Source organism: Mirounga angustirostris, unplaced genomic scaffold, assembly GCF_029215605.1.
Source record: "Mirounga angustirostris isolate CCGP_5_RB_7025 unplaced genomic scaffold, mMirAng1.0.hap1 SCAF_16, whole genome shotgun sequence".
In the NCBI taxonomy this organism is placed as follows: Eukaryota; Metazoa; Chordata; class Mammalia; order Carnivora; family Phocidae; genus Mirounga; species Mirounga angustirostris.
The window spans coordinates 15076501-15095163 of NW_026991724.1; the positions used below are offsets into that span (position 1 = coordinate 15076501).

The following is an 18663-nucleotide window of genomic DNA, read 5'->3' on the forward strand; positions in this document are numbered from 1 at the left end:
ACCCATCTCCCTGCAAGAGAACAGAAGCACTATGAGGGCAGGCTTTTTTTTTTTTGGTCTACTTTGTGCATGGAGGTAGCCATGTGCCCAGAACAAGACCTGGCATATAGTAGGTGCTCAATATAAATCTGCTGAATGAATGAATGAATGAATGAATGAATGAATGAATGAATCCACAAACAAATGAACTACGTACTCCAGGGGCATCCAGGAGAGACGAGATGAAAGGAAGAGGAGGGGGGACGAGACGGAAAAGGAGGGTGCGAAGCACGCGGGGGAAAGGGGCAACGCAGGAACACAAAGGTACACAAAAGCCACGACCGTAAGGGACAAAAGCCAGGTGACAGAGTCTGGGGCTAAGTATCGGGCTGCCGTCTCTGTCCATAAAACCTGCCCTCCAAAATGGTGCAGCTCTCAAAGAGAACCTTCGGCTACCAGAAGCCGCCAGCACGTTGCAGCTTCACGAGGACGCGCGTGCCAACGCCCCTTCCAACACCAACCGGTCGCCGACCCCGCCGTGACACAGAGTGTCACCCGTCCCCAGCCATCCCCAGCCCCCAGCTCCCGGCGATCCCACGCACGCCTTCCAGAGGCGGCCCGGGCCCTACCTTGTACAGCTTCAGGCTGGCCTCGTGCCTGGAGTTGACCGTGTGCAGCCGCAGCTTCTCCAAGCTGTTGGTGTAGTAGTCGCATGCGTTGCACTTGAGGTGGACGGGGTTGCCGATGGCCACGCACTTGAGCCGCCACTCGTTGGCTTTGCCGCCCTCCTTGATGTGGGCCACCAGCTGGTGCTTCTGCACGTGCTTGTCTGTCTTGCAGTGCAGCTGAAAGTTGGCCTTGAGCTGGGTGTTGTAGCGGCAGAGCTTACACTGGTACGAGTCCCCCAGCACGGCCTTCCACTCGTCCTCCGGGAGGCTGCGCTCCACGTTCATGTGCAGCCCCAGCATGTCCAGGTTATCCGTGGTGAACTTGTTGCAGACGGCGCACTGGAAGAGCTTCAGCGACGGGTCGTTGGTCTGGATGAAGCTCTCGCCCAGGTTCATCAGCTCCTCCGACACCAGCTGCCCGCCCCCGAGGCGCATGTCTAGGGGGATCTCACCGCCCACTGCGGGGGGGGGAAGAAGCAGAGGGGAAGAGCATCAGAGGCCAGGCTCACAGCACCAGCCAGCCTCCCCCACCCCCAACCCAGGTGCGAGGAGAAAAAAGAGCACATTTAAAGTGTTGCAAGGTGCTACTAACTGGGCACACCAGCCCCTACCCTCCCCCCCCCAAAAAATCAACTTTATGTGTTCAGATCTTTCCCACGGACACTCTGAAATTTGCAGAAGGCTTTATGGTTTGTTGTTGTTTTTTTTTTTTCTTTTGGGAAAGAACACCCAGAACCATAATCTTTTGAATATTTCGATTCAGTCCCTCACTCAGATCCAAGAAAAGATAGGAATAAACATCATTTACTGGACATAACAGAATCTGAAACTCCAGACCCCTAAAAGCTGGACGATAGTTACAACTGCATTCTAAGATATGAAGCCTTCGTGGTAAATCAGAACCGGGCCCAGAATTTATCTACAGCAGTACAACCCCAACAGAACTTCCTGCACTGTCCGATGATGGGCTAGTCACCAGCCACAGCTAAGTTGCAACCAAGAAACTGGATTTTCAGTTTTATTTATTTTTAATCCATTTACATTTAGATCGCCACATGTGGCTAGGGGCTACTGCGGTGGAGAGTGGACAGTCTCCCTAATTCCTCAGCACACCCCACGGGTCAATATTCTGCCTGCCTGTCAATGGGGCCAGCTCCTCCCACATGTCCCCAAGAATACGGTCACTCCCTTTTTCTGAGCCCCCATCGTGCACGAAATGTAGGTCTGCTACGGGACATGTCACATTCTCCGTTGTCGTCAGCCACGTGCAGAGAGCCCTGTGTCCCCATCCCTCTTTAGGGCAGGCGTCCAGACTTCTCCTCACTGAACCTCTAGAGAGTGCCCAGCCCCCTGCACAGATGTTGTGCGGGACAAGGTTAAAAGGGAACCAAAATGGTACAGGTTCAGGAAGTGGGTCAAGCTGGGTAATGACATGCAAAGGTCAGCTCGCGAAGTTCCCAAAAAGAGTCTGAGGAAGACCTGCTCCTCCCTCTCCACCCTGTTACTTCTCAGCTCATCACTGCCCTGCATAAAGTGGGGATAGGCTCTCAATCACCAGTGGGAAATTACTGCTGCAAACTCATTTCTATCATGAGAAGGGCTTGGAAAGAGCGGTCTTCCCTCCATTCCCGAGCCGAACGCTCAACACTGGCTTCTGTTTTCCGCCTCGCCCCCAAACACATGTGCACGTGAGCTACTATGTCCTTCCTGCCCCTCCCCAACTGATACTCAGATTTGACCTTTTACATATGGTTGGGCTGAGGTTATTTTTTTTTTAATGACTGATTACAATCCAAGTTAGTGGCTAATCAAATAAAAGATTTTTTTTTTTAATGATTTTCTTATTTATGCTACATGAGGCACCTCTAAGAGACGATCCGTTACAGGTTCTACTGAGCAGTCTGGCCGTGTTCGAAGCCTGTGGACAAGCTAGCAAGCCACAGAGATCTTCTGCACGTGCAATCCAGAAGGCTCAGGAAGCTTTCTGCTTGTCTTCTCCTTTGCCATCCCCCCTGAGGAGAGGAGCCATAACTAAGATATTCTTTTTAGAACAAGGGGGAAAAAAAAAAAAAAGAAAGAAAAAGAAGGAAAAAAACAAGCCTAAAAGCTCCATCCTTTAATGGGGACGAAGACCAGGTAGCAGCCATGAAACACACACGGCGTTCAGTCAAAGCGGAGACTGCCCAGAGGGTAAGACAAGGAGCAAACATATATTTGTTTCTGATGCCAACCACCTGAAGCATCAAATCTTCCCCACTTTTTAAATTTAACCTCACACATCAATATTGCGCTAAAGAGAAATTCAGCTGTCACTTGTTGGATGCCTGAGTAAAAATGAGAAATCCTCCGGATGCACAGAAGAAGTTAAGTCCCTATTCCCATTCCAAGCTCTTGAAATGCAAATCGAAGACCAACACAGAGAAGCAGTGAAATGAAGGTAACAGGCAAGCCAAAACACCCTCCAAGAATGGTACCTTGGAGGAACAAACCCAAGGCTTCGAATCCTATAATCTGTAGAGCCAGAAGGAACTAATTCAGCCCCCCAAGAAGTGAAGGAACCTCACCCCATGCAGAGGAAGTTAGGAAGAGAACCCCTGCAAGTGAGAACTCAGCACGGTTTACTCTTGAGCTACACTGGAGAGATCATCTCGTCGGCGAGGGGGCCCCCACGTCTAACACTAGAATTCACACCCTGGCACAAAAGTCTGCGTATCAGCACGTCGTCAGAGAGGCACGTGGGTTAAAAGACACCTTCTAGACTCCAAGGCAGAAGCAGAGGACCGTCCCCCAAATCTATGGCCAGTCGGCTCCCTGGGAAACATGCAGATGCCTCGCAAGCGACCTGACTGGCGATGCTGTGCTCAACTTTATCGTCTAAAGGGATGTCTGGAACGATATTTCCGAAGGCCTCCAGCCTAGTATCTTATCTACAAATGGCAGCACATCCAACCAGACCAGACCCAAGGGTGTTGACCCTCTCCTTGGAGTCCTCCAGAAAGCAAGCATCCCCAGAATCAGCACCTGCTTGGTATCACAAAAGAGAAGGTTCTGTCAAAGGAAGTGTGACAACAGTAACTTTGTAGGCCGAAGTGTATTTCACAAAAATGTTTCTCCCCCTGCAGAGCCCAGTAATACCTAATTAACACCTAGAGCCTTTTCACAAATGGCCTCATGAAAGATCGGTAGGGTTGCAGACCGAACCGAATGTTACCGCCCTTTCACATTGCATACGTAACGCCACACGACTTACACTCTAAGCCCTTTGGGCATGCGCTCCCGTACCCACACCCACTCAGACTTCCAGGATAAAGTACTTGTGACTCTCCATCTCAGCAGCTCTGTGGCCTACGGTGGGCGCTGGAGGTTTCCAGAGGCTCAACCTGGCTGATAAGCAGTAACCCTGAAAATTCAAGGGCCTTTGCTTGGCTGACCTGGAGAAGGTCCTTGGAAGGAAAAGCTCTGTTCTCTTTAAAAAATAAAGTATGGATCTGCTATGTACGTCCAGAACACAGGGATCCATTCTTCTATCTCTTTTGCACCTGCCATACGCCCGTAATGCATGATGCCCCGCAGACTCACGGACACTTGTATAAAAAGCACGGTATTTTTCTACCGCTTAATTCAAGCCTTAGTCAGAATTACTGGTTTTCAAAGTAATTAAAAAGATCTCACTTTGACCCAGTATGAACCCATCCGTTTTCTGTGTCTTCATTCCATTTACATTATATTTGATTTACTCCAAGATCTGCCTCCAAGATTTTAAATCTCCAGATGAGAAAACCCCAATTCCCATAGGCTTAACAAAAAAAAAAAAAAAAAAGGTCTTACAGTATGATGCCATCCCTTGGTGTGTATCCCCTATGGTTCACTCTGGGGACAAATAAGATGATTGATCCCTGTGCATCCATTATTAACCAGTTGGTAAAACATCTTCAAATCGTTTGGTAATAAAGGATCCACAGGTCAATATTACAAAATAGAAAACAAGATTAAAGTAGCAAGGATTCAAATTTAAATGCATAGCAGGAAAAACAAATTAAACGCTATGAAATATAACTCATCAGCAGCAATTAGCACTAGAACACCACACAAAGACATGCCAACTGGTGAGGCTTGGCCCCTGGCATTAACCTAAAGCATGCCAGAATAAAGGTATTTGCTCACGCTTCGTTGCCGAGAACAACTTATTCTCATGTCAGGAAAGGACTACTGTTTAATTCAGGCCACTGCCACCGGTCCCACGAGATTGGCAGGGTCGGGGGGACAGAGACCAGGCAGTGCCTGTCGGAGGCACAGGGTGGTGGGGGCAGGAACGACCCAACCATCACACTGGTCCTCGTGAAACTGATTTGTACCTTTTCTTGCCATAGAGGCTCTCCCCCAAAAGTGATCCTGATTCTTTTCATGCAAAGACTCATGGTTTTTGGCATCCAAATCCTATCCTCTTGATCCCATTCTAGGTCTCTGAAGCCAGTTGGTTAGACCTGCTGCCCGGACACAGCCAACTCACCTTCTCTAACATGGGTGGTTTTTCATGGTAACAAAGGCTCTGTTAACCAGCATCTAATGGATATTAAAACTTTGCTTTCTCTAATGTACAATTTTAGAATTTATTCGTTCTTCATCTAGCACACCACTCCTTACGGTGCCCCAGGGCAATTTTTATTCCCAACTATACTTATCACTGACAACTCACGCAAAACAGAAAAGAAAAGGAACGGGTCTCTTTCATCAAGATCCTCACGAATACACTGGACAAAGAACTCTGAGAAACCTATCTGGATGGCTCCCCGCTCAGTGCAGAACCAGCCTTTGGTTATCTGAATAAGGTACGCTACGGTTTCCAGTTGCTCTTATGGAGACGACTGTCCCTATTTAAAACCTGAGCTGCAAGTTTCCTGTAAGTTATAGCAAATATTCAGCGGAACCCAGAAGTTTCAGATAGTTGTGGCGATTTTTCAAACTGAGAAAGGGACGAAGAAAGAGAGGATGGGAAGAGAAAGGAAAGTGGACCAGATGCCAAACACCAGAGGCAACACTGAAATTTTCATCCCGGCCTGTGGAGCCGGAATATAATCGTGGGTCTGCTGAATGCATACGATCCTCCACATGCACACAAGAAGGGGTGCTTGAGAAAAATATCTGACCGTCAGACACTCAAGTTCACACAAAACCAGTCTTGAGAAAATAACAAGCAGAGCCGAATCCACGGGACTTGACAGAATCAACTGAATCAACAGGACCTCGGTCTACTCTCACTGCTCCCCCGTTAAACTCAAGCCATCAGAACAAACAAACACGCAGTCAGCCTCACCTAGAGCGGGCGTCACGGCGGCCATGGGCCCGGTGGGATCCAGCTGGAATCCGCTCATCATGAACTGGGCATCCGAGGCGGTGCTGTCCATCTTCAGGTTGGGCAGGCTCATGTTCTGGGCCAGGTAGTACTGGTAAAGCTCGGCCTCGGCAGGCGAGGGCAGGCTGCCGAGGCCCAGGTGTCGGCTGTGCTGGATCTGGGTCATGTTCTGCTGCAGGAGCATCATGTTATGCATGTGCTTCTCGCTGGTCATGTGGATGCGCAGGTTCCTGGCCACGTTGGTCTCGTAATCGCACACCTCGCACCGCCAGGTGGGTTTGGTTTTTGGTTTGGTGGGCGAGGGGGCCCCGCAGGAGCTGCCGATGTTGGCCGCCGCAGCCGCCGCCGCTGCCGCCGCGGCCGCCGCCCCGGCCGAGTGGCTGAACACCTGCTCCCCCCCTCCGTTCTGCAGGTTCTGCATGTTGTTGAGATGCTTGTCGGACTGCATATGAATACTGAGGTTGCCTTTGGTAGTTGTGGAGTAGTTACACACCTCACAGCGGAAAGGCTTGTAACCACACGTGTAGCTCTCACCTCGCGCCAACCGCGGGTGGGGCTGCCCGCTTTTGCAGTAGACACAGGAGCCCCCCGGCTCCGGGTGCTTCTCCTTCATGTGTGCCTCCAGGGTCTGCTGGTATTTATAATGCCAGTTGCACTTGGGGCACTTAAGTGTCTTACATGAGTTACGAGAATGCATCATGGTCATGTGGCCGCCCAGCGAGCGGGAGGAGCCCAGGACCGTGTCGCATTTGGGGCACTCCACGCCGCTCCCCGAGGGGCATTCCCCAACCCCCAGCTCGCAGAGGGAGCCAGCGTGCTGGTGATGGGGGACAAAGCCCCCATCGTCGCCCTCTGTGCTTTCATTTGGTTCCGGTACTGTGGCATTGTCTTTATTGGCACTTTCGTCAGCGAAGTCCAGCCTCCTGCCGCCCTCTGCCACACTGGCCCTGACACCCTCACTGTTAAAGCTTAAACGACTCCTCCTGTCCGCACCATCAAAGACAACAAAGGAAGAAGCAGAATTAGAACTAGTAGAAGCTGCGCCCCTCGACAGGGTCTGGAGCACATTAGGCATTAAGGGGGAGTTAGAAATGCTTTGGTTTGAGAGAGCAAGGTCCTTTTTGCTGCTGCCTGCCGCGGCCCCAGACTCCTCGTGGGGCCTGTCCTCCAGATCGTCGTCCAACTCGCTTGGAAAGAGTCCTTTGCAACCCTCGTCCTCCTCCTCCTCCTCTTCCTCCTCTTCCTCCTCCTCCTCCTCCTCCGCCTCTTCTTCCTCCTCTTCCTCCTCCGCCTCCTCCTCGGCTGGCTCTGCTTTCTCGGAGAAGCAATCTGGATCGCCCACGTCTTGCTTCTCTCCTGCGGCTACCCCAGAGTCCTTGCCCTCTGAGGATTTGGTAGGACTGGAGGCCAGAGGCCCCAGGGGGACTGAGGTAATGGGGGTCTTCAGGACCGAGCTGGTGAGCCCGCCAAGGTTCAAGAGGGTGCTGGGGGTCAAGATGCCAGCCTGGGGCTGCTCGGGGCCCGCGGCAGAGCCAGCTGGGAGAGCCTCCTCCCCTTCCATTCGAATGCCACTAAATTTACCATAAAAACTGTGTCCGGGGCCTATGAGGTTAGCTGTGGAAACTAAAGGGTGTTGAAAGTTTTTGTTTTTTGGTTCCAAAAAACTTACAAGGGGTTCCTTGTCTTTGCCAATCCCTTGGATGATAGCGGAGATGTTCTTATTGCTAAGAATTTTCCGCTCATCTTCACTCAGGGTCATTCGATGGTCGTGCACCGCGTGGGTCACAAACGAACGGACGTACCCGAAGGAGAGTTTGCACAAGAAACACATCAGGATGGGCTTCCTCTTGCCGTAGAGCACGAAGCCATCGAATTTGGACAGGTCCACATTGTTGGGAACATCTTTGGATACGCAGGAGCTTTTGGCAGAGCCATCGCTGTTCAGGTAATCCTTGTTGCTTTTGTGTCGCACGTCAAAAACGCGGAAGCTGTGCAGGACGGGGCTGAGCCCCGTCAGGGCTGAGGTATTCGGGAAAGCCTGGGCTGGGCCCTCAAACCATTTCCCGAAGGATGAGGCTATGTGGAAAGTGTTGATGATCTGTGGGTAGACTGGTGCAGCACAGGAAGGGTCCCCCTGCTTGCCCCCCGCCCCGGGGAGAGAGTTCAGGAAGAGCGAAGGGAGAGGCCCGCTGCCACAGGTGCCCCCGCCTTGGGTCAGCTGGCTCAGGCTCTCGACAATGTAGGCCGAGCCATCGGGCTGGTAGACGATCTCCCCAGCCAGGTTCTCCACATCACTCTCCTCGTCCCCCTCCTCACTGGTGTCGCTCCCGCTCGCCTCTCTCGGGGGGAGCGGGGGGCGCGCGCTGGGGCAGTGGTGCTCCATGTAGGTCTGTAAGCTGGCGAAGGAGGCCGAGCACTCGTCGCAGCTGACCTCCTTGCCGGCGGGCTCGGCGGCGGGGCGGGCCGGGGCGGCGCCCTCCGCGAGGCGTTCATTGAAGGGGGCCCTCAGGCTGTCCAGGGGCCCGTGGTTCTCGCTTGTGGACTGCTCCATGCTACTGGGTTTGTCGGGGAGGTGGGTGCTGTTGAGTTCAGTCCATTGCTGGTGCTGAGGGATACCGCACCCATTGTCCTTCCCCGAGACGACAGGCGAGTCACAGCCTTCCATGGTAAGGCCTGCGTGGAGCTTTCATTGCACCCAGTACGGATCGGACCTGAAGAGCGGAGGCAAGGGGGGAGAGGAGGGAGAGAGGGGGAAGAGAAAGAGAAAGGAAAGAGGTTAGGAGGGCCGAGGCTAGGTCCCGCACAGAGCACTCTAACAGGCTTCTGTCCACACCCACAACAGAGACCGCAAGGGCAGCGGGGACCCCAGCGATCTCCCCACGCCGTCCAACGAACGCACAGAAGGCGGCTGGCACCAGGGTCTTTAAGGCCAGGGTCTGTGGCAGGAGTGGGGAGCACGGGGAAGGGGGCACACAGGAGACTCCCTCTTGGTCTTCGGACTGTCGGCTGCTCTACCCCCTGGAGGCCAGTTCGAATTTCCGTTCTTTGCAAGCACAGCGTTCGAGTCACGGCCGGGCTACGAGCCACAGCAGAAGAGGAAGATCGCGTCACCTCGCCGGGCCGCGCCGAGGACACAGAGTGGCAGCCCTACTGCATGCATACAGATGGCCAACACCAAGTCCATGCTGGCTGACTGCACTGTCCGTGGGCCAAGGGAACACCAGGGACGGATGGACGAGAGGAGGAAGTTTTTGTACCCCCAGAAAAAGGACGGTAAGCCCGTGTGGGGACACGCTCGCTGATCTGGAGGTGAAGCTGCTGCCATTGCTCTTACTGGTCGAATGTCTAGTTTGAGGAGCTCAAAGGAAAGTGACTGAGGGCTGCACGGCTCAGGGAGCAAGTCCGCAGGGCACACACAGGCTCTGCCAGCCCTCAGTGGGGCCTGTGGCTACATTCATCCTCTCCGGCTCTGGGAAGCACCATCCCATTTGACAAGCAGTAAAACTGAGGAGCTAACTGTAAGAACAGGCCCAGGGCCGCCCTGACACTGTGAACCAGAAGGCAGATCTCCAAAATCCCACCTCCTCCCCCCAACCCACAGAACACCCTTGCTTGCGAGTGAGCTGGCTTCAGACTACGACTGTGACGGCACACAATCTCAGCCCGAGGTAGCTGGGAAGACTCTCAACTGGTCGGCTCCCCCTCCAGCAGCGTCGATCCTGCCCTGTCTGGACGGAGCCCAGTCACCACTGGTGTGGTGGTTTCTGCTGTCAGGGATCTTAGCGGCGAGCCGAGACGGCAGCTGGGCTCGGCCAGCCCCCGTTCCACACCTGCCTCGTAGTTATTAGTAGCTGCTGGAGCAGCTGTCCTTCAGCCCTGGGGCTTTTCCGTTTCGTACTCCAAAGCGCCACTGAGCTGAATCTGCCCCCTGAGACTTCACCTCCCTGGGGAGGGAGGCTTCAGGCCACCCGCCACCTCTCTTGTTCCTGTGGTCACATCATCACAGGGGCATTCCTTCCATCCCGGCATGGATTCTAAGGCAACTCAGACTCTTGCACGGCCCTGATTGTTCGCCTGCAAAGCCCAGGCTGCCTTCCCCCCCACCCACATACACGCCTCCTCCCTGGAGAACACTTGTTTGCTTCTCCACCCAGCATCTCATTCATACACATCGGATGAAGGTTTTGGCTGGGTTTGGTCTCTCTTTTCCCCGACCCTACCCCCATCTTCCCACTCCTTTTTTCATTTCTTGATTTTTGACTGCACAGTGAGCCAACAGCTCCCCCTCGGGAAAAGACAGGGAAGGCAGGTTTACCAGAAGTCTCCGGAGAAATAACTTTTTGGAAGAATGCATCCTCTGTTTTGTTCAAAACACACACACACACACACACACACACACCCCACCTCTCAAGCTTATAACCTCTAACTCCGTTACAACAAAGTTCCGTGTGCCTTAGAAAAGACACAGTGATTTTCAACAAAGATGACTACACTAAACCAAACCAAACAGCAAATGCAATGGGACTTCAGAAGGCTTAGCTGGGATACAGGTGAGAATCCAGGATGGCTCTTCTTAAGGATGCGCCTGATTGGCTGGACGACATCTGATTGACAGCTCGGGCCAAAAAGGTTGGCAGGCCTGAAGGGGCGGGAGGGTTAACAGCCCGATTGTAAAATCAATGTCATAAATGCTTGGTAAGTTACAGGAACATGCTGGAAGGGGAGGCCACGATTGATAAAGGAGAACAGCTTTGATGCTTCACTAGGGACTTGAGTATCGACAGCAAAGCCAATCTCCTCTCCAGCCTAGGCTAGGCCAGAGAAACCTGCAAGCGTTTACCAATTAATTGGTGGGCTTTTCTTGCTCTGCTCTCTCCTACCTCCTCCTCCTCCACAAACCATTCAGCTAAATGACTGGGACTTTTAGAAACTCATCTAACTTTGTTTTCTATAGCCAAGCAAAAGGTGTCGAGAAAGGACGACACTGTGGCCACCCCCAAAAGCCAGATGACTCCGTGGTGGTGACACCTGCCCCACGAGAGAGGCCACATGGGATACCACTCATTCACAAGGAGTGAGGACAGCCCGTTAAGACACCGGTGGCCAAGAAGGATCCCACTTCATGATCCATGCTCTGGGCTTCCTTTCAATGCATGCTGGCCATGACAAGCAGAAACTTTTATAACCATGCTCAACAAAGTGTGGCTCAGGGACAAGTAGCATCGTTCTTCACCAGCGAGCCTGCGTAACACAGACCTCTTGGGCCCCGCTCCAGATCAGAATCTGCATTTTCACATGATACCCTGGGGACTGGCACTAAAGCTTGAGACACCTTCACCAGATTACCATCTGTTCCATGCTCTGTGCCTGGACTGCCGGGAACCAGGCGGAGGCAGTCTTGGATTCCCCCGCGGGTCCCAGAGAGGTGTAGGGATGGGGTGGACCAGAAGGGACCTGAGGACAGAGATGAAGCAATCTCTTAAACCTGCCCAATCCTTCAGCTCAAGGACCTCAGGCTATCCAGAACTCTCCCACCCAGCCAGCTGTCCCTCTCGCTCTGTTTATCAGCCATTCAATAAGAAAAAGGTAGTTCTTACTTAAGGAGGCAGAAGTCAACTCGGCAGGTCGATCAGCACTCTGTCTGTAAACATGGTTTCCCGTAAAATCAATGATCTTCAGTTATAGAGGGCAGCCTGGGAACCCAGCGGGTCCCCACGCTCTCACACACAGCCCCCCCAGCAGCTCTGTTCAGAACCCCCAACCCCCAGCCCTGGCTCTGCTTCCTCTTCCTCGTCCTTCGCTCACGCCAGGGCCAGCTCACACATCACAAACCCACAACTCTTTCTGCGGCCTGCTTCTCTTCTGCTGCTTATGACCCCAAATTTCCTTATAAACACAGACACATTCTACTCATGACGCCGCCTCCCCCCCCACAATACTGTACTCAACATGGTTTTGGCATTTATGTGCAGCATTTTAAGAACTATGTTAAACTTCAGAAGAGCACATCTTTCCAGTAAGACAGTCAAAGGGAAGATACAGGAACAATTCAGTTCCCTCCCATTCATGCTCTCTGCTTAGGGTTTAAATCTGCCACGTGAGAAGTCATCTTGTACAGAAAAGTTCCAACATCTTCATCAAGAGCCCTCACCCTTGCCCCTCCCAAGTTACAATTCCCTTGGAACCTACCTGTAAAGCCCCCTGCATCTTTGCTAACGGCAGTCTTTATTTTCCAAAGATTTTTCAAAATGATAAAACTCCATATTACACTGGGCCCCGCCACCAATGAAGTCGTTCATCTCCCTCTTTCGACTGAGAAAATGTGAAAGGACAGTTTTGTTACATTCCTTTAAGGAGACGGGGCTGGGTCTAAAGCAACAGTTACTGGGAAGCTGGGGGGGGGGGGGCGGCGGGCAGGATACAGTTATTAAGGAGGGGAGGGGGTTCCTGCTGTTGCTCCAGCACCCAGAGAATTAAACATGAACAGTCACACTGTGTAATTTTAAATTGTTAATTAGCACAGGGTTAATTAGGCGGTCCTTTCATAAGAGGCTGTTTGGCAGAAAACCAAGAAAAGAAACAAAGGGGAAGAAAAGAAAAACAGAATCCAGACTGCGAGAAACTGTTGCCTCCGTGAGTAACCCACGCGGCATCGCCAGAGAGAAGTGACCCAGCAGGCGCACCATTCTCCAGAAGCAACCTGCTCTGCTGGAGGGCAAGTCAGGGGAGCACCATGTTCCTGAAGGCAATCAGGCAAGAGGTCCCGAAAGCCTCACAAAATGCACATGCCCTTTGACTCAGCAATTCCCCCATTCGAGGAAATCACCCAAGATACGCACAGAGATACAACATTATTCACCACAACATTTTTAACAGGAAAAAAAATTGAAATAATCTGGCAAAACAAGGGGCTCTCCAACTAAATTACAGTGCATAGAGTTCCACAAGACATTATAAAACATCACTGTTTAGAGAAACTACTTACAGGCGTGGGAAAATGATCACATGGGATGCTAACTGAATAATGCATATATAGGTCTGCATATGGAAATACATGAGATTTGTATCAGAACTTTTAAAATGGCAATTGCTAGGGGATGAGGTTATGGGCAACTTCATTTCCTCCTTGGTGCCTTTCTTTCCTGAAGCTTTTTTTTTTTTTTTTTTTTTTTTTAAAGATTTTTTTTATTTATTTGACAGAGAGAGAGAGACACAGTGGGAGAGGGAACACAAGCTGGGGGAGTGGGAGAGGGAGAAGCAGGCTTCCCACCAAGCAGGGAGCCCGATGTGGGGCTTGATCCCAGGACCCCGGAACCATGACCTGAGCCGAAGGCAGACGCTTAACGACTGAGCCACCCAGGTGCCCCTTTCCTGAAGCTTTTTAAAATGAGAACCATCCTGAGGGAAGTCATCCCTCCTTGAATTAGGCATCACGTTAAGTCCTGCAGGGACTACACCACCTTCCTAGCCACGGTGTGAGATGGGTATCACTTATATCCCCGTTTTAAAGACGGGAAAACTGAGGTTGTGCAAGTTATACAGCCTAAAAGCTAAAACCCTAAGCTGACTGTGCAGTCTGTGTTCTGAGCCACTCTACAACATTCTTTTTTTTTTTTTTCTTCTTTCAAGAACATATTTATCTGACACACAGAGAGAGAGCACAAGCAGGGGGAGCGGCAGGCAGAGGCTGCGGGAGAAGCAGGCTCCCCACTGAGCAGACAGCCCAACGTGGGACTCGATCCCAGGACCCCGGGATCATGACCTGAGCTGAAGGCAGACGCTTAACCAACTGAGCCACCCAGGCGCCTGACATTTTTCTTTAATGTCTGTTTCTCAAAGAGAACTTCAGAACATCCTTATATCCGACATTCAAATTCAATCTTTATGGACCTGGGGACTGTTCTAAGGTGCTGGGAATCCAGGACTGCCATGTAAAAACCACATGCCCGTTCACACACGTACCCCTCTCTGGGAGTGGTTGGGGAAGGAGAGTTACTTGGAGGTCTTCACACAGGAGAAGGGGTAACCAGAGTGGGGGGAGGTGTTCCAAGGAGTTGAATGGTATAGGCTCATTACCCTGATTTTTTTTTTTTAAAGAAAAAAAGGCGGATTCCGAGGCCATAAACCAAAAAATGTATTCATTCATTCATTCCTTCCATATTTACTTTGCACCTACTATGTGTCAGATGCTAGGGAATCAATGATAAACAGATCTCAGTGTATATTCTTGCCGGGGAGAGACCACAAAGAAAAAGTTAAGTGACGAAAAGCACTCAGAAATAATATAAAGCAAGAGAAGAGGAAAGGATTATGTGTGTGCACATCCTTTTGGATAAAGTGATAACTAGACTTAAAAAGAAATGTTGTATATCATACAGTGCAAGTTTCCCACAGTTTTAGAACAGAGTCAGCAACTGCTGAATTAAAAAAAAAAAAAAAAAAAAAAAAAAAGGAGGTCCTGAGAAATTAGCAATTAGCTGTTAGGTTCAGTAAGAACATTCACATAAAATCAAGTGAAAAATAGCTTCACTTAGATTCAGTGATCTGAGAAATGCATTAGAGAGGACTTCTTGATTTTAATAAGGTATCCCAAAGTTTATCATCTCTTCATATCCATAGCAAAATGTCTTTGAGATAATAAAGTCTGGCTGATTTTATGGCTGGAAGAGGCAATTGCCTCAAGTATCCTCTCAAAGGTCAGTGCATCTAGTGGCATGCCTCAACCTTCTGTCTTGTCCCGGGGTTCCCTTCACTTACATCACCAGCTTAAGGGACAAGACCAAGCACACACAAACAGTATGTGAAGTACAGAAGCTAAGAGGACTAACTCCTGTGCCAGACGGTGGCATCGAGACTCAAAATAAGGGCGCCTGGGTGGCTCAGTTGGTTAAGCGACTGCCTTCGGCTCAGGTCATGATCCTGGAGTCCCGGGATCGAGTCCCACATCGGGCTCCCTGCTCGGCAGGGAGTCTGCTTCTCCCTCTGACCCTCCCCCCTCTCATGTGCTCTCTCTCTCTCTCTCTCATTCTCTCTCTTTCAAATTAATAAATAAAATAAAATCTTTAAAAAAAAAAAAAGACTCAAAATAAGATCTCAGCTGGTGGGAACAACAGGCCCAAAGAAACAAGACGAAGTTCTGAAAGACTGAGTATGAAGCCCCATATTTAAAGCTCAGGCAATCAGTAAAACCAACAGAGACTGGAAGAGACTTGGATTAACAAGAGTTCACGCAAAGAATACTTGGGGGTGTCACTTCACTACAAAGCACAATGTTGACATGGCAGCCAAAGAGAGAAACAGGACCTCCAGGCTACAGGACCACACCACAGCTGTGGAAACTCAGCAGGGTTCACATCCCCATCCTTTTTGCTCTCTGCATGAAGAATGTCATGATCCACTCAGGAGAATCCTGTAAGAGCCTGGTCTTACAGAGCAGAGCGTGCCCAGCAGCAGTTCTGGAGAGCAGAAGAGACAACTCCCATTGTAGGGCAAGGCGATGACCCTCAGCTACGCCTGCTACAGCAAGGAGGATTAGTTACATGTGTTTTACCGAGCTTCAAGGTTTAACTACGAGTCATGAGGGAACCTGAACAGGAATTCGAGTTCGGTTTCATAGAAAGGAAAGTCTTTCTCAAGATTTTCAAAGCTCTCAGATGGAATGTGGACTCTGTGAAATACTGCACTCCCCAGGTTCAGGAATGGAGGAGGGGATTTTGCTGTAGCCAAAGGGTCCCATTGGCAGCCTCCCAGGCCCATGAAAGGTGAAGACGCCTGGATTATCAAGTGGGTTCCTCAGTCAACTTTAACCTCCTTCTCTGTAATCCCATAATAGCACTTTGCATATGGAAACACACTGCAATTCTTGCATTATCACACTGCTCTAATTATCCATTGGCTAGTCTATCTCTGCCTCAAAGCTGTTCCATGTCTCATTCATCAGTCTTCTCCACCTCCAAGATGTCATATATGCTTAATAAAACTGTAGGGAAAATTAAGGTACTGGGAGAAATGAGAATAGTTGAAGACGGGGAAAAAAAGATGATCCCTGAAGATGGTCTGTTTCTTTTCCTCTTAGTTGAAGAAACATCCTTTCTCCACCAAATGGAACTAAGGCTCCTTGAAGAAACAGCCAATACTTGAGCCTGGAGCATCTTTGTGAGCCAGAACATAAGGAAGTGCTCAAAGAATGAAGAGAGTATGCTAAAAAGGACAGAGGAGCTGGCTGCAGGGTCCCCCACTTGCTCAAACTGGGACAATGCGAGCAAGAAAATTACATGAGAGTAAAGGTTTACGACCCAATGTATAAAGTAAGAATCCAAAATTGCAGACTTTTCATAAATTTAAAAAAAAATGTGGGATTAGGGAAAGTTCTTCCTTCGAACAGAAATGCAACTAATAAATGCAGAGGGAATTATGGGGTTAGAAAATCACCATTTGGGAACCATCATAATAATAACTCATTCAAGCAAGAATCAATGGATACTAAAACTGGTGGATGAAAGTTTGAAGAGTAACAGGATATTTACACAGTCTCAAAGTATCTCCCCACAAGATACTTATTAATTACAGAAGGAAAAACAATAACTTTACAGTGGAGAAACCTGGCAGACACCACCTTCACCACATGATCAAAGTTAACATCACCAGGAATGAGGCACACATCACGTGCCTCCCGAGGATACACCGAGAAGAACACAACATCCCTTCCCTGACATTCCTGCCAAAAATGCAAAACCTGAATCTAATCATGAGGGAACATCAGACAAATCCAAATTGAGGACAGTCTACAAAATGTCCCATCCGCTTCAGTTATGTCAGTGTCATGAAACAGAAAGACTGAATGGCTGTTTCAGATTAAAGGAGTTAAAGAGACATGACAAACGAACCTAACACATAATCTGGAATTTTTTTTCCCCATAAAGGGCACAATTGGGGCAATTGGCAAAATCTGAGTAAGGTCTGTAGGTCAGATAATTGTCGTAGGTGACTGTTAATTTTTTGATAACTATGGTGTGGTGATACACCTTTTCCTTTTCCAGGAAAAACACACTGATATATTTAGAGACGATGTTTCAGTTTTCAAGTGGCTTAGGAAAAATCAGTAAGAGCGTGTGTGTGTTCAGACACACATATGTACACATAGACAGAATAGGAGATAATGTTAACATGAGGTCTGACTGAAGGGTATAGGAGAAATCTATGTTCTATTATTACAACTCTCCTGTACATCTAAAATTATGTCAAAACAAGGAGTAAAAAGAGTAATTGTCCAGTGCAAGACTCTCCATATTGAACCACAAAATTACACGTGAACAGCCAACCCACCCTGATCCCCGTATCCTTATTTTCCTGTAAAATTCATTGTTGGCACAGCTTCAGGAAAGAAACAGGCTGCTACGCTGGACAGGGAGGTGTGGACAGAAAGACACAGAAAGTGGGCTTCTCTTCCCCTAGATGAGTGGTTCTAGACAGAGCTGTCTAGTTGGAAAAGACAAATGACCTTTCTAGCTTGGGCAGAATTTCAAGTACCACACATCGAAAGACATTTACCCAAGACATCCACGATCCTGGATCAGGGCAGATTTCCCTAACTTGGTGAATGCGGTTCTAAATATAAGGACAAGAGCAGGAACTGTAAAAAGAAAAGAACCCCAGCAACCTACAGAGGGTGAGCACTGCCACCTCTAGACTAAAACATATTAGAGAGAAAACACATAGCAATGAATAAACCATGCCCACATCTCCCCGCCCCCAAAAACACTCAAAGGCAAGCCAGATTCTGAGATAGTAGGAAACTCATTCAAGGGGCAAAGAAATAATACCCTCATCTGTTTAGCTTAGAATCCACTGAAGAACCATATCCAATCCCATTCTATGCTTTCTACAATAACTATATTTGTATATTGCTACTGAGTCAAAGTCAGTAAGTGTGAAAGCATAAAAAGGTGAGATTCCATCGGCTTGGTAGCAATTCCCCTGAAGAATTATTCTGTAACTATGGCAAAGTCAGGGAATACACACATGCTTGAACAGGTCCCTCGTGTTGCAGGGGGCCCATGGCCTGGAAGGCCCAGAGAGTCGTCCAGGCCCTGGGCTTCATGTCTTGCTAATGAGTGCATCTGTGCTCTTTCCAGCGTGAACATAAATCAGCCTGGAAGTGAAAACTGCTAGCTCAGTCCATTCTGCAGGAATCCACAACTACTGCGATATTCTGGTTGCAGTCGAGTCATGGAGGGGAGGAAAAGGGTGTTGCAAGATCCGGAGCAGAGCCAGGCAAGGAACCCAGTCTGTGTGTGTTGGAAAAAATGAGCTGCTATTTGAGGAACCCAATTTCCTACCAACTATGTGGATACACACATGGTTCGACAAGGACCAAAGCCACGAATACAGTTAAAAAAAAAAAAAAAAGGGCAAAACTACCCAACTATTACTTAGGCTTGTTCTGAAAAAGTATCTGGGGCAATTCAACCAGTTATTCAAGTAACTGCATCCCAGCACTTAGGTAAGTACCTGCCTATGGCTTTCCATCACGTCCTGAAGACAGACAAGCAGCATCTTTGGCCATCGCTGGCCTGAATGGTTCCCTCTTGACCTCGATTTAAACCAGGAAGCACTGGGGTGACTGGGTGGCTCAGTCATTAAGCGTCTGCCTTCGGCTCAGGT

General features: G+C 49.6%; 1 protein-coding gene across 6 annotated transcripts in view; it reads right to left on the minus strand.

The window, feature by feature from the left end:
* The window catches only part of ZFHX3 (zinc finger homeobox 3), a 1392145-nt gene that overhangs the window by 149198 nt on the left and 1224284 nt on the right, over nt 1-18663 (minus strand). For 4 of the 6 annotated variants that reach the window (XM_064580652.1, XM_054511269.2, XM_064580653.1 and 1 more), the window contains 2 exons: nt 5962-8711; nt 609-1105 (listed from right to left, as the gene is read on the minus strand). In XM_064580652.1, the coding sequence (XP_064436722.1) occupies nt 609-1105; nt 5962-8665 (3201 nt within the window). In that variant the 5' untranslated portion in view covers nt 8666-8711. Of the gene's footprint in view, nt 1-608; nt 1106-5961; nt 8712-12189; nt 12376-18663 lie in introns of those variants that run through there. The other 2 variants (XM_064580655.1, XM_064580656.1) reach the window with 2 other exon arrangements.